General features: G+C 35.5%; 1 protein-coding gene across 1 annotated transcript; it reads right to left on the bottom strand.

Moving 5' to 3' along the window:
- Nucleotides 1-8,454: 8,454 nt before the first annotated feature.
- On the bottom strand, nucleotides 8,455-11,854 carry LOC143609376 (disease resistance-like protein DSC1). The gene is made up of 4 exons (XM_077084142.1): nucleotides 11,319-11,854; nucleotides 10,034-11,153; nucleotides 9,377-9,658; nucleotides 8,455-9,306 (listed from the first exon to the last, which is right to left on the bottom strand). The coding sequence occupies exons 1-4, from the start codon at nucleotides 11,531-11,533 to the stop codon at nucleotides 8,455-8,457; spliced, it is 2,469 nt and encodes an 822-aa protein (XP_076940257.1). The 5' UTR covers nucleotides 11,534-11,854.
- Between the last annotated feature and the right edge of the window lie 539 nt (nucleotides 11,855-12,393).

The following is a 12,393-nucleotide window of genomic DNA, read 5'->3' as shown; positions in this document are numbered from 1 at the left end:
TTCCCGTTTTCATAGCAGTTAATGGGAACACCCGTCTGATCACCTACTCAGAGTTATAGTTTTTAAACCCTTTTTAAAAACTATATACCAACCTTTTAATCTTTTATAACAATTTTTGTTTTATAAGCTATGATGTTAGTGTTTTTAGCCCGTTTGTGAATCATTTACCTTCTGACCACCAACAAGTGCTAGTTACTACCACATCGTCACATCACCTGCTGAGAGTTCATGACTAACCGCCACCAAGTGAACTGTCGTCTATCTATGATCGAATCAAATTATTGGTATGCCAAATAGAATCGTCGTCCTACCAAATCATACCATGAACAACAACAACCCATTGCCACATGTGAACCTGATATGGAATCAGAGTTGTTTCCACCCCAAATAATTTATAATGAAATACTTCTACTTCCCTTTATAAACCCACAAATTCTTAAATTCCTATGATCGAAAAAAATGGGAGTGTTTTTAACTTTTATCCGCTATGGTGGGGGGCATCGAAGCTCCTCCACCGTGCCACGTCATCGTCTCGTAGAAAGCGGGGCATCAAAGCCCGCCTCGCTATGGTTTAATGCCCCTTGGGCGCCCCCAATATACATATATATATGCATATATATGTATGTGTGTATGTGAGAGACGAAGAAAAAGAGGGCCCACCACTCTTCCTTCCTCGCCGGTTGTCCCAACCACGCAACTCCCCTCCGCGCCCCGTGGCGGTGTTCCGCGCCACCGCGCCCTCCGAATGACGCTCATAGCAATTAGCCTTAAGATGCAAATTACAGTTTTTATTTATTTATTCTCTCTTTTTTTTTTTAACAAACTGACCGGAACTTTCATTACCATAACATAGGACGGTACAAAATTTATGTTCAGCCATAAGATGAGTACAAAAATAAAGTAAGCCCCCACAACTATAATTATTCAATTACTTCTTTTAATGATGACCACTACCAACGTTAAAAGGAAAATGAAGATTAAAAGTGATTGTGACTTGACACTAACCACAATTTTAATAGCTAACAATGAGATTATTAGTCTAGTGGCATGTTACTTGCCTCTACAAATATGATATTGAATCTGAATCCTTGCAAGAACAAGATATAGTAGAATGTAGGTGTTAAAAAATATTTTTCACTTGGTGTATGCTAAGTTCACAGGTGCTAATATTTACACTGAAAAAGAAAACCCAAATTTTAATAATTAGAATATTTAATTAAAGCTGTATGGCTTTAAAATGGTTAAAAAATGAATTTAGTAAAATGGATGGAAAAATATTTACCATTTGATGATTGTTTTCACAATTTTACTTAGTAAATTACAAAATTCAAACTCAATCCAGTATAAAAGGTGTGAATATTCCGATTGACTTTAAGCTAGTATTAAATTCATAGGTTTTATTTTATAGCTTAAAAAGATTTAAGTCAATTTCGAATTGAACAAGGTCGGGTTTGGTAACCATACGAGGAATTAAAAGTTAAATATTGTAGTTTAGATTTAGTTGTTTTGGTAACATTTATTTTTCTTATTGTATATATAAAAATTAAAACACACAGCATGTCAAAAAAACTAGAATAAAATATAAGATAAAAAGAAATTTTAGGTGAAACAGACTCACTTGTGTCACGTAAGTTGATGACTACATAACCCTTATTTATCTCTCTATCTAGCAAATTGTTGGCCTTTGATGCAAAATTCATCACGTATATGATTTCTCTTTGCGGGATATTTTAAAGCCTCACAAGTTCCGCTTTACAAAAGAAAGTGATTCTTGTTATTCAAAGACATGCCGGTGTAGTTGGTGGATAAGAAATGATGAGTCTTCAATGACACTAATACGCTGCTAAAACAGGTGACAAAAAAGGTAGCGTACTTTGCTAAAGTGATCATCCGCGGAAATCAACTACCAAAATTTGTCATCTAAGATAATTAATTTTTCTTCTTTCAGGTAACTTGTTTCAAAAGTTAAGACGACATATGCAATTCTATGTATATTTGATAATTAAGATTAGGGATGAGCTCGGTACCTTACCGGTACAGGTATCAAAATGTTCGATTCGGTACCGGTATTTAAGGTAAAATTCGGAAAATACCGGTACCGTACTGGTCCCGAAAACTCAAAACCTTGGTACCGACGGTACCAGTACCGGTACCAATCGATACCATACCGATTTTTGCTCATCCCTAATTAAGATCATATTTTTTAAGCACCTGAACATTAATTAACAAAATGTCTTATTCTATGTTTTCACATAATTTAATACGAGTTAGATTCCAAATTTTATCATTGTATCCAAATGGGTTACTGGCTAAATTCACAGCATCGTGATACACTCGTCTTTTGATCCGAAAAAACCCTCACATAAGGCCAAAGTCCGTGAACACTCGCCCGAAGGCACAACAGCGCGGTGAGATAAAACCCGTTTAGTTTATAGATCCAGCTAGTGAAAGCCACCTAATCGCTTAGTCTCCCACCATCACCCTAGTGTATCTAAAACTAAATGCTGTGGACATGTATCGAACCTGGGTCACATGGAACACCAGGTCTCTTCCTTACCACTTTAATACTAGCTCATTGACAAGTAGGTTTGTCTTAATAAAATGTCTTATTCCTTAGTTATGAATTTCATGATTTACTAGTTAATCTTGAAGTAATTATTTATTTAATCGTGCTATAAAAATGATAATTTATATAAAAAAAATGTACATGTGTGCTCAGTTTACAAAAGTGAAGGATATTCAAAAGTTAACGTGTCATGATGTAATAATTGTAAGGATAAATGCAAAGTCATATTACTAGACACTTCTATAGCTTTTTCCCTTTGTGGTGTTCGTTAATCGATCAAATTTCATTGTATCCCAAGTTTTATCATTGTATGCAAGAATACAAATATAATTCAACAATATGCCGGTCTCGATGTTTTACAAAAGTCGTAATCACTATTGTAGAAATCGCTAATTGATAGTTGGGTGGTGGGGTGGGGACTAGTGATTAGTCGAGATTAATTGGATAGGACTTTAATGTAAAATTTTCAGTTTTATATATACACACAAATTTTTATATTTAATTTTCAGTTCTATATATACACACATATACATTTTGACCGGAATCTCATTGTAAATAGCTGAATTTGGCAGGAATCTCGTCGGAAAGCCGATTTTGGCTGGAACCTCGTCAGAAAACGCCGTCTAAGTCCGATTAATCACGATTTTGGCCGGATTTGACCACTGAACTGATTAATTGGCCAACTAGCCCAAATTAATCAGTGGGGTGTGGACTAGCGATTAATAACGGATTAATCAGCGCTTAGTCAGGATTTTTGCAACACTGGTCATAATTAAAATATTAAAAGCGTACCTTTTTTAAAATCATTTTTACGACATAAAATATATTTACGTTTTATCTTGGTTAAAATCAGAGTACGAATGCAACGGGAAGTCGTAAGTTTATAGAAAACTCACAAACTTACGAAGTTTGTAGATTTTTTTTCACTGTCTTGTTTTAGCAAAACCGAATAAATTATTGAAATTTTTAGAGTCAAATAGAATTAGAAATACCTCAAAAATCGCTTGACGTTTGATCGAAAAATGCTCGATTCGATTGTGACTCATTTTGATTTTCGCTCGGTTCAAATTTCAGTCGTTCGGTTTGGTTGTAAACAAACCAAGCAACAATCAAGCCTTCGCTTGGTTCAGCTCGGCTCGTGAACAACCCTACAAGTTACTATGACAAACTGAAAATTTTTCTTACTTTTTCAGACACTCATCACGACTTAACTCAAATTTTCGAGACGAAAATTCTTTAACATGGGAATGATGTGACAATCGTCAATTTCAGGTTAACTCCGTTAACTCAACTCCGTCAATTCAAACTTAAAGATCATTGAATCTATAACGCACACCTCATTACATTTAAACTAGGGTTTAAATGACGTTTAACACTTACTACACGTGTAGTCTTTCGGGAATTGCACCGAAACGCAAACGAGTTGACGCAAACGATTGGTGAATAAACGAAAAACGTCAAAACAATAATTATGTGATAATTATGTGTTAGACTTATGTGTTATGTGATAACATTGTTATAAACGTTAACTCAATGTGCTAGAACTAGTTAATTAAGCTAGAAAAGTAACATTTGGAAGTTGAGGGACTAAAGTGTAACATGTTATTTTTATTAATAACAATAAACCCTAACTCTCTCTTTCCCTTTCTCTCTCAAAAACCCGACGGCACCTCACCCCCCTCCCCTCTTGCGATCGGCAGCCATACATCACCACCATACCACCCTTGTTTGATCTTGGTTTTCACAATTGAAGCATCCTACACTCGTTTCTAAGCACCTCTCGCGTTTCTCTTGGTTATCTCTGCGTTTTTAAGGTATATATATGAAACCCTAACTATTGAATATCATATTAAGTGTTTTATGATTGATTATGGCTAGAGGATGATTAATTATGTGTTAGTGATTGATATTGATAGTCATATGTGATTTTGAACGGTGAAAGATTGATGAATCATTAATTGTTTGTAAACCCTAAAGGGTTACTACTGATTTTTATGATTAATAATGTTTATTGCGTGTTTTGAGTTATGTCATATGCTTAGGATGCATGTTAGATGATTGTTTATGCTTGCTGAGTTTGACAGCAGTGATTGTTAAAATTGAACGGTGTGTAACTTGTTGAGTATATAAGCAAACTGAGCTAATTATGAGTCTACAAGGTAGTACTCTGAGTCTAGTTTTCAGAAAGTCCAACCACGCCTAATTTGAAGGTGTTTTGGTTGGTCAAACGATTTAAATGCGATTAAAGGTCAAAACTGGTACTGGACAGATTGTAAGTTATGATTAGACAACTGTAACTAAATGTTAATGTAAGAATTGGTTGAGATTATTGATACTACAGTAAACTAGGTTGAGTCTAGTTTCTAAAGAATATAAATTTGCAATTTTTTGACGTGTAAAAGTTAACCTTTATGATTTTACAAAAACGTTGTGCAAAGCTGAGTTGTTAGACCTGCTGTTAGGTTGTTTTGTAAATATTATATCTCATGAAATACGAGACCAATTGGGTTGGTTCCACTTCTGGAAGTTGACTTGTTGAGTTAGGAACCTAACCCAAGTGGTCTTGCATCTGTTGGATTTTTCATTTAATGGGAATTTCAAATAACATTCTGTTGCGCATGATTTGACTATTATGAGTTTGCTGTAATGTTTTGATCATTGTGAGAAACCTATGTGGAATAAAAATAAAATAAAACATGTTCTAGAAACCTAATACATGTATGCTTTTGTGATGATTTTTGATGAATTAATTGAGATGCTATGATCGGTGGAATAGTATAATCTTTCAAGTAGAATTCTGTCTCGGTAAAGTTAACTGCCGAACTTTGTGAAAATGCATGAAAAGTGCTAGTTGCCAGTTAATTGTTATGTTTTGACCAAATTGCCCATGCGGGGAATACTTGCTAAATAAGTGTGGTATTTTGACCAAATTGCCCCTGCGGGGAATAGTTGCTAGTGATATACGTTATTAATACATGACACGTAAATAACTGTTCACACACGTATCGTATCACAAATGTACTCGTTAAGTCACACACGATTCACAAACAAACACGAAACGTATCTTGTGATTAGGAATTATGTGCCGGGTCTAGAGACTCGATATTAGTTCCGATACTTAGAAAATCTCCTTGTTGTTTTAGAACGCTAGAGAGAGTTTTCTGTGACGCGCATCACTTGGTGATTTATTTTGGGAATTCTTCGCAAACAGTGAGTTCACTTACACCTTTTAAACTGTTTTCAAACGCTTTTCACTTGGGGGAGATAACATACTCCGAAAACGCTTTTAAGATTTTGTTAATATAAATTATATATCACTTGTAAAGACTAAGTGGCAAACGCAATAACTAAAGTCCTTCATTCACATCGAACCGTTTAATATTGGATAATAGCGAGTCATTGTTGAGTAGTACTACTAGGTTTGACAAACCCCACCCAACGCTAAACTCGACTGGAGGTCGAGTGGGTGTAATCTTGGCTAAACACATACCATGGTCGGGATAGACCTGGTGGCAAGGCAAATGATAAACAGTCAGCTTCGGTGTCGAACACTTAGTAATACTTGTTTTATAGGCTAGCTACCTATAGATATATAATTGACATAACACTATCTGGTAACGCAAAACGCTTAACGCAAAACGCTGAACGCAAAACGCTGAACGCAAAACGCTGAACGCAAAACGCTTTATTTTATATAAACTTGTGAACTCACCAACCCCGTGTTGACACTTTTAGTATGTTATTCTCAGGTAGCCGAGGCGGGCGCGCGGTTTAGGATCATGCATTGCTTGAAACATTTTTAATTATGCAAACTTATTTTAAACTGTTATCATTGGGTTTTTAAGTCGTCCTGCGTGACGCAACATTGGTTTCTATGGTTTTACGCTTCCGCACTTATTTTCATTTAAACGTTTTTATGGTTTGATTATAACTAATGATTCCAATCCTGTTAGTTCACACCCTCTGACGGTAAAACTCCGTTAGTGGATTTTGAGGGTATGACAGTTACTATGTTACTTTTTGATGCATCATGTGGGCTTACTAGTTACTACACAAGTGTTTAGCAATGAAGTTGGAAGCCCAAACCAAGATGGCTAAGTAAAGTCGGTGTTTGGCTAAGCTTTCGAAAATTGCTAAATTAAACAATTTCTAAAATCTTAGCCAAACACCCTCTAAGTTCACCTTACAACATATAAAAATCATCTACGTTGAAAGTTTGATGGGCAACGCACTTTGAAGGGAAAAAAGAGAAATAAAACAAAAGTCCTAAAGTAAAAGGGGTCATCGGTAATTTGAATTTCTGACGATGATATTTAATATTTAATTTTCTAATTTGTAAATCCAAAATTAAAAGCATTCGACGGTCAAAAATAGGTCGGTAGGATCAATCTACGCCCAACGCAAATAACTAATGGGTTAATTGTGTTGACCGTTTTTTTATAATTTATAATTTAAGCCTTATTTCATTTAATCCGCGATATCAAGTCAAAAGTTACTACAAGGTTAAAGGTTATATTCATATAACGACTTATTTTTTTCAAGTTATTTAAAAATAACCATGTATAAACAGTCAAAGTTTAATAACTATTTAATTTAGGTCCCTAAATTTAACCACGTAATAATCTTTTAAACATTATATGTGTAAACCAATATCTAAATTAAAACCTAGAGATGGAAGTTATGTGATTTGTGAACGATGATAAACAAGTTTCAACAGGAAATCTATTAATTTTAGAGATTAAAAGATATAAATATTAAAATACACTGTTTGAAAAAAAAAGATATAAATATGACTAATTGACCAACTCGTGTTACAAGAGTCCTGGCATGTGGTCTCATTTTTCCTGTCTTATCATGCATGTCATATCAACGTCACATCAGTTTTTTCTCATTTTCTTCCATTTTTTCACAAACAATGTCATCCGTTTTGATTTATTTTTAAGATATGAAAATGACAATTGTTATTTTAAATTAAATAAATATCAAAAAGTACTTGAAACTAAAAGTAAAATCTCAATAATTTAGAAATTAAAGTATTACAATAAATTGACCAAAACACCAATCTATCCATCATATGTAATGGAGTTTAGTTTCGGCCGCTGTTAAAACTGGCCTATGCACTACAAAAACATGCTCTTTGAAGCACACCTGCTATTTTTTTAGTGGCTATTATATATATATATATATATATATATTAAAAAGCACATGACGGTTATCACACAAAGTTTACTGTTCATGAGAGCAGCCACTAGATTTTTAACACGTATGAAACCAGCGCCAACTTCAAGGGGGTAGTTACTAAAGTTGCCAGCAACCACCCGGCAACCACCGCTCCGATACCACCCCTTCATAACTCATAACCCTCATCCCTTAGCTTCTTCCTGTCACTTTCTGTTCTAAGCAGAGATCCCTGGCAGCACCACCACCACAATGGTGGTTCAGTCGACGTGGTTCGGTTTCACGTTGCACTGTCACGGTCGTTTGGATGGGGCGGTTGTAAGTTCCACCTACTGAAAAACTAGGGTTAATGATATTGATTTGCATCCGATGGACGATAGCAAATTTCCTAACCATCTGCACAACTCACAAAGATGCGGCTACATGTTTACCTTTGATTATGTATAATTTTTAATGTAATTTAAATTATATATGCTTGCAATTTTAATGGCATTGTGCGTATAAAATAGTTAGTCCACGAATGATACTTTTAATCTGTTTGGTGTAACAATCTGATTATGTGTTTCTGTAAGTTGTTGCAATTTTAATGGCATTGTGCGTATAAAATAGTTAGTCCACTAGCCATGCCATCGGCAAATCATCAGCAATTATTCCATCCAATATGCCTATTCTTTTTTTTTTTTTTACCATCTTTATGTCTTAGGACCTTATTAACAACAGTTCAAACAGGAGACCATTGGACTAGTATTGTTGCTTGCAGCACGGAATTTAGACACATCTACCCATTTTTCTGAGATAATGTAATTGAATCTCGTTTGAAGTCCATAAAGAGTGTCTTCATTTACTATTGAAAGTTTTGGTAGTGACTGAAGTTTCTTGCAATTATTCAAACAAAGCATTCTCAGATTTGAGAGGAGACTGATGTTGACGGGCAGAAAAGCTAAATCATTTCCAGATAAATCCAAATTTACTAATCGACGTAATAAGCCGATACAATCAGGAACCACAGATAGATTGCAATAACTTAGATCAAGCTCCCTTATACCAGATAACACATTCATCTTAGAAAAAATAAAACCTCTGCTTTGGGATGAAAGCTGACATCTATGGACACGCAGGAATCTTAATCTTTTCAGATAATGAATGGACAAAGGAATCTCTTGTATAGAAGTTTCACTTGCATCAAGCTTTCTCAAATTACACAATTCCCCCAAGCTTTCTGGTAAACTCTTGATGTTCGTTCCGTCTACATACAGATGCTCTAAGCACTTCCTGTTATCTCCAAACTCAGGAACATATTCAAGATTTGAACAGCCAGAGAGAATAAGTGTCACAAGAGCTTCCATTTCCATATTGCTTCTGCCAAGGCTCTGAAGATGTGTACACCCACTAAGGTTTATATATTGTAGCCTTTTGTGAGAAAGAACTGATTGGTGTAGCTCTTTCAGTTTGGTGCAGCCCTTAAGATAAAGCTTCACAAGATTCGGTGTTGATGTCAAGTCAGGTATTTTGGTCAAATACCTTGAGAAACTAAGGTCAATAGATATCAAATTAGGCAGATCCTGTTAAGTGAGATAAAAATTTTCAGATTTTTAGCTTCCATTTACTTATGACAATAAAGACAAGACTTACAAGTCGTTTTTCCCAGAGCGTTTCGAGTTGGCTATAACACATTTCAAGTTGATAAATATGTGTAGGTTCAAACATTGGAGGCAAAGACTTTAACGAACAGCCGTACCATTCCATAATTCGAAGATCATTGGAAAGATAATTAAGACCTTGAGGAAAGTGTATACTGCTGATTCTGAGAAATTTTAGTTTCCTCATCTTTGAAAAGCAGGAAGGATCATCAATGCAATCATTCACTTCAACCTTATATGGCTCTTGGTTAATGATTTCAATTGTTCTTGATTCCTGGAAAAAACAACAGTAAAACAGAATGAGTCATCTAATTCTTTCACACTCTGTCTTGAAAAAGTGAAAATATGTTTGATACTTATGGAGTTTTGGGTGTTAAATGGAATATCAATCTTGACTATTTGTAAAGCAGTACTATATTTTATATTGTGGTGTATCCTAATTGTCAAATGAGTCGCCCGTTACAGCTATTAGAAAGTGTTGCGGCATAAATACTTTAGTGCCAGAAACATAGCCATGAAAATTTAATTCAAACAGAATACCATAGGCTTTTTGCAAGATCAAAATTCCTCTAATATAGAGAATTCACTTTGAGTGATAAAGTTTCTTACTGGATGATAACAGTTTTATAGTTTGAACCATTAAGCAAACCTTTGGTTTGGATGAGAGGATATCCAAAACATCTTGACGATACTTGATTGCAATTTGTTTTCCATTGTATTGTTGTGATTCCTTACGAAGAATTTCCCAGCACATTTTTTGGAGCAGATCATGCATCCACACGCAATCATCAAAATTAATAGTTATGAGAAACTTGTTAATAAGATCAGTAATTCCACACTCAGGGTACAAACCAACATCGGTTAATATTTCTTTTACCAAATCTATGTGTCTCCCTTTCAAGAAACATGCAATATACATGAAGGTAAGCTGTTGATCTCTATCTAGTCTAACATAACCTACTTCAAGTCTTCCAAGAACTTCTTTATGTGGATATTCTTGAACTTTCTTCAACATCTCTTTCCAGTATTTTTCCTCTTTTCCACATAATAGAGAACCATAAACAGTAAGAGCTATTGGAAGACCGCCAGTATACTTCACAATGTCATCAGACAGCTTTTCGTAACCATCCAAAGGACGTCCATCTCGAAATGCTGACTGACTAAAGAGTCTAAGAGCTTCTTTGCCTTTCAGTTCTTCACACATATATATTTCATTTACCTCATATGCAATTAGCAAGTCTGCATTTGTTGTTGTTACTATGATTCTGGTGCCGGGCCCGAACCATTCACGTGCACCAGCCAAATACATAAACTGGTCTGCATGATTCACATCATCCAAAACGATTATAACCTTCAAATCACGAAGCTTTGTCATCAGCAGAGTTTGCCCATGTTTAGCACTTCTCACGGGTATGCTTTCATCCTTTAAAACATCATCAAGAATTTTTTGTTGTAACTTGCATAAATCACTATGATGTTCCTTGGAGATGTCCTTGATGTTTCCAATAAAGCTACTTTCTTGGAATGTATTGCGAATGCACTCAAAGACGACTTCAGCCAAAGTAGTCTTCCTAATCCCACTCATCCCACAAATCCCTATGTACCGAACTTCATCACCAGACTCCATGTCTAAAATTCTAATCACCTCATTTACTCGAGATTCCATTCCAACTAGACCTTTGATAAGATGACTAAGACCTACTGGTGATGCATTTTGCATGTCCTGCAAGATTCTCCTTATGATTTCACTTACGACTTCTGATTCATTCCTGCAGGTATTTGGAAGAATCATATCAAATACATTAGGACACTGCACATCTAACCAGTTTTGAAATGATAACAATTATAGATCATAAAGTTTATTATTTACGTGTCTCATTATAACCTTGGATAACAATATATAAACATAAAATGTTAATAGGATAAGCACCTACTTGTCTGGTGTCACATGGAAGCCTTTGATAAGCCCGACTTTTGTAAGAGCAGATCGCCATGTTCCTACCTTCTGTGGTGAGATTCCAGGATCTTTTTCATGATTGGCAAAGCCTTGTTCGAAACAATTTCTTTGATGGCGTACGTCAGAGGGACACACATGGTAGAAAACAGGAATAACAATCAGCTTTCCTCGCTCCATGCAGTCCACAACCATAGTGATTTCCTCCAAACACCATTTCGATGTTGCAAATTCGCTCGATATAACTACTATGGCAAGTCTTGATGCTTCTATTGCCTCTAAGAGCGCGGGAGCAATGAAATGCCCAATCTCAAGTGACCTGTCATCCTCTTAGGTTCTAATGCGTTTTCGAATCAAGGCATCATATAAATGGCTGGTGAAACCAGTGCGAGTGTCCTCCCCTCGGAAGCTCAAGAAAACATCATAACGCTGCTGTGATACTCTTACTGTTGTTGATGATGATGCATATGCCATCGTCTATACAGTTCACTATGATAAGCAAATAAAAGTAAATCAGTATATTCCATACACTAGATCCAATACTTTGCAGAACAAAAGGAAGTCTACAGAGGCTTTAAAACTAAGAAACATAAAACTGTTTAAAAACACTAGTAATTGTGTGATACAGTTTTTTTCCACGGTGAAATATAACAAACATCAAGCGATAATTGAACGTCAAGCGATAAGCCTAAACTAACATAACCTGTGAAATTTTGATCAATCGCTCCGACGAAACTACAAATCAACTTCCGTTGACTGACTTCACGCTTGGAAATCATTCCAAACTCATACCGTATTTGTTCTGGTAATTACTCGTCCGGCGGTCAAATCCGTGGGTTTATGGGTTTAAATCTCAAAACAGGTTTGGGTTAAAATCGGTTCGGTTTGGTCAATAAAAGTCAAAACCGGTTTATGATTGGTTTTGATGTGGGTCAAAACCGGTTTCTTATAATGTTACGATAGGTTTTGGTTCAAGTTTTGATCGGTTTCGGTTCGGGTTTTGACCGGTTTTTGGTTGGGTTCGGTTTGGTTAACTAGTTTGGAACCAGTTTTTT

Source organism: Bidens hawaiensis, unplaced genomic scaffold (assembly GCF_021521415.1).
Source record: "Bidens hawaiensis isolate Kalapana, Puna unplaced genomic scaffold, B.hawaiensis_p1.1 tig00419582_1, whole genome shotgun sequence".
NCBI classification, from domain to species: domain Eukaryota; kingdom Viridiplantae; phylum Streptophyta; class Magnoliopsida; order Asterales; family Asteraceae; genus Bidens; species Bidens hawaiensis.
Note: the sequence above shows the minus strand (reverse complement) of the source record. Positions and strands in the feature narration are given on the sequence as shown.

Bases quoted from the DNA above. Each gene is read 5' to 3' on its own strand.
- LOC143609376 (XM_077084142.1), bottom strand. From the start codon at position 11,533: ATGGTTGTGGACTGCATGGAGCGAGGAAAGCTGATTGTTATTCCTGTT. The intron at 11,154-11,318 runs GTAGGTGCTTAT...AAATACCTGCAG, and splicing joins TTCCATGTGACACCAGACAA to GAATGAATCAGAAGTCGTAA. The intron at 9,659-10,033 runs GTTTGCTTAATG...TGTTTTTTCCAG, and splicing joins TCCTCTCATCCAAACCAAAG to GAATCAAGAACAATTGAAAT.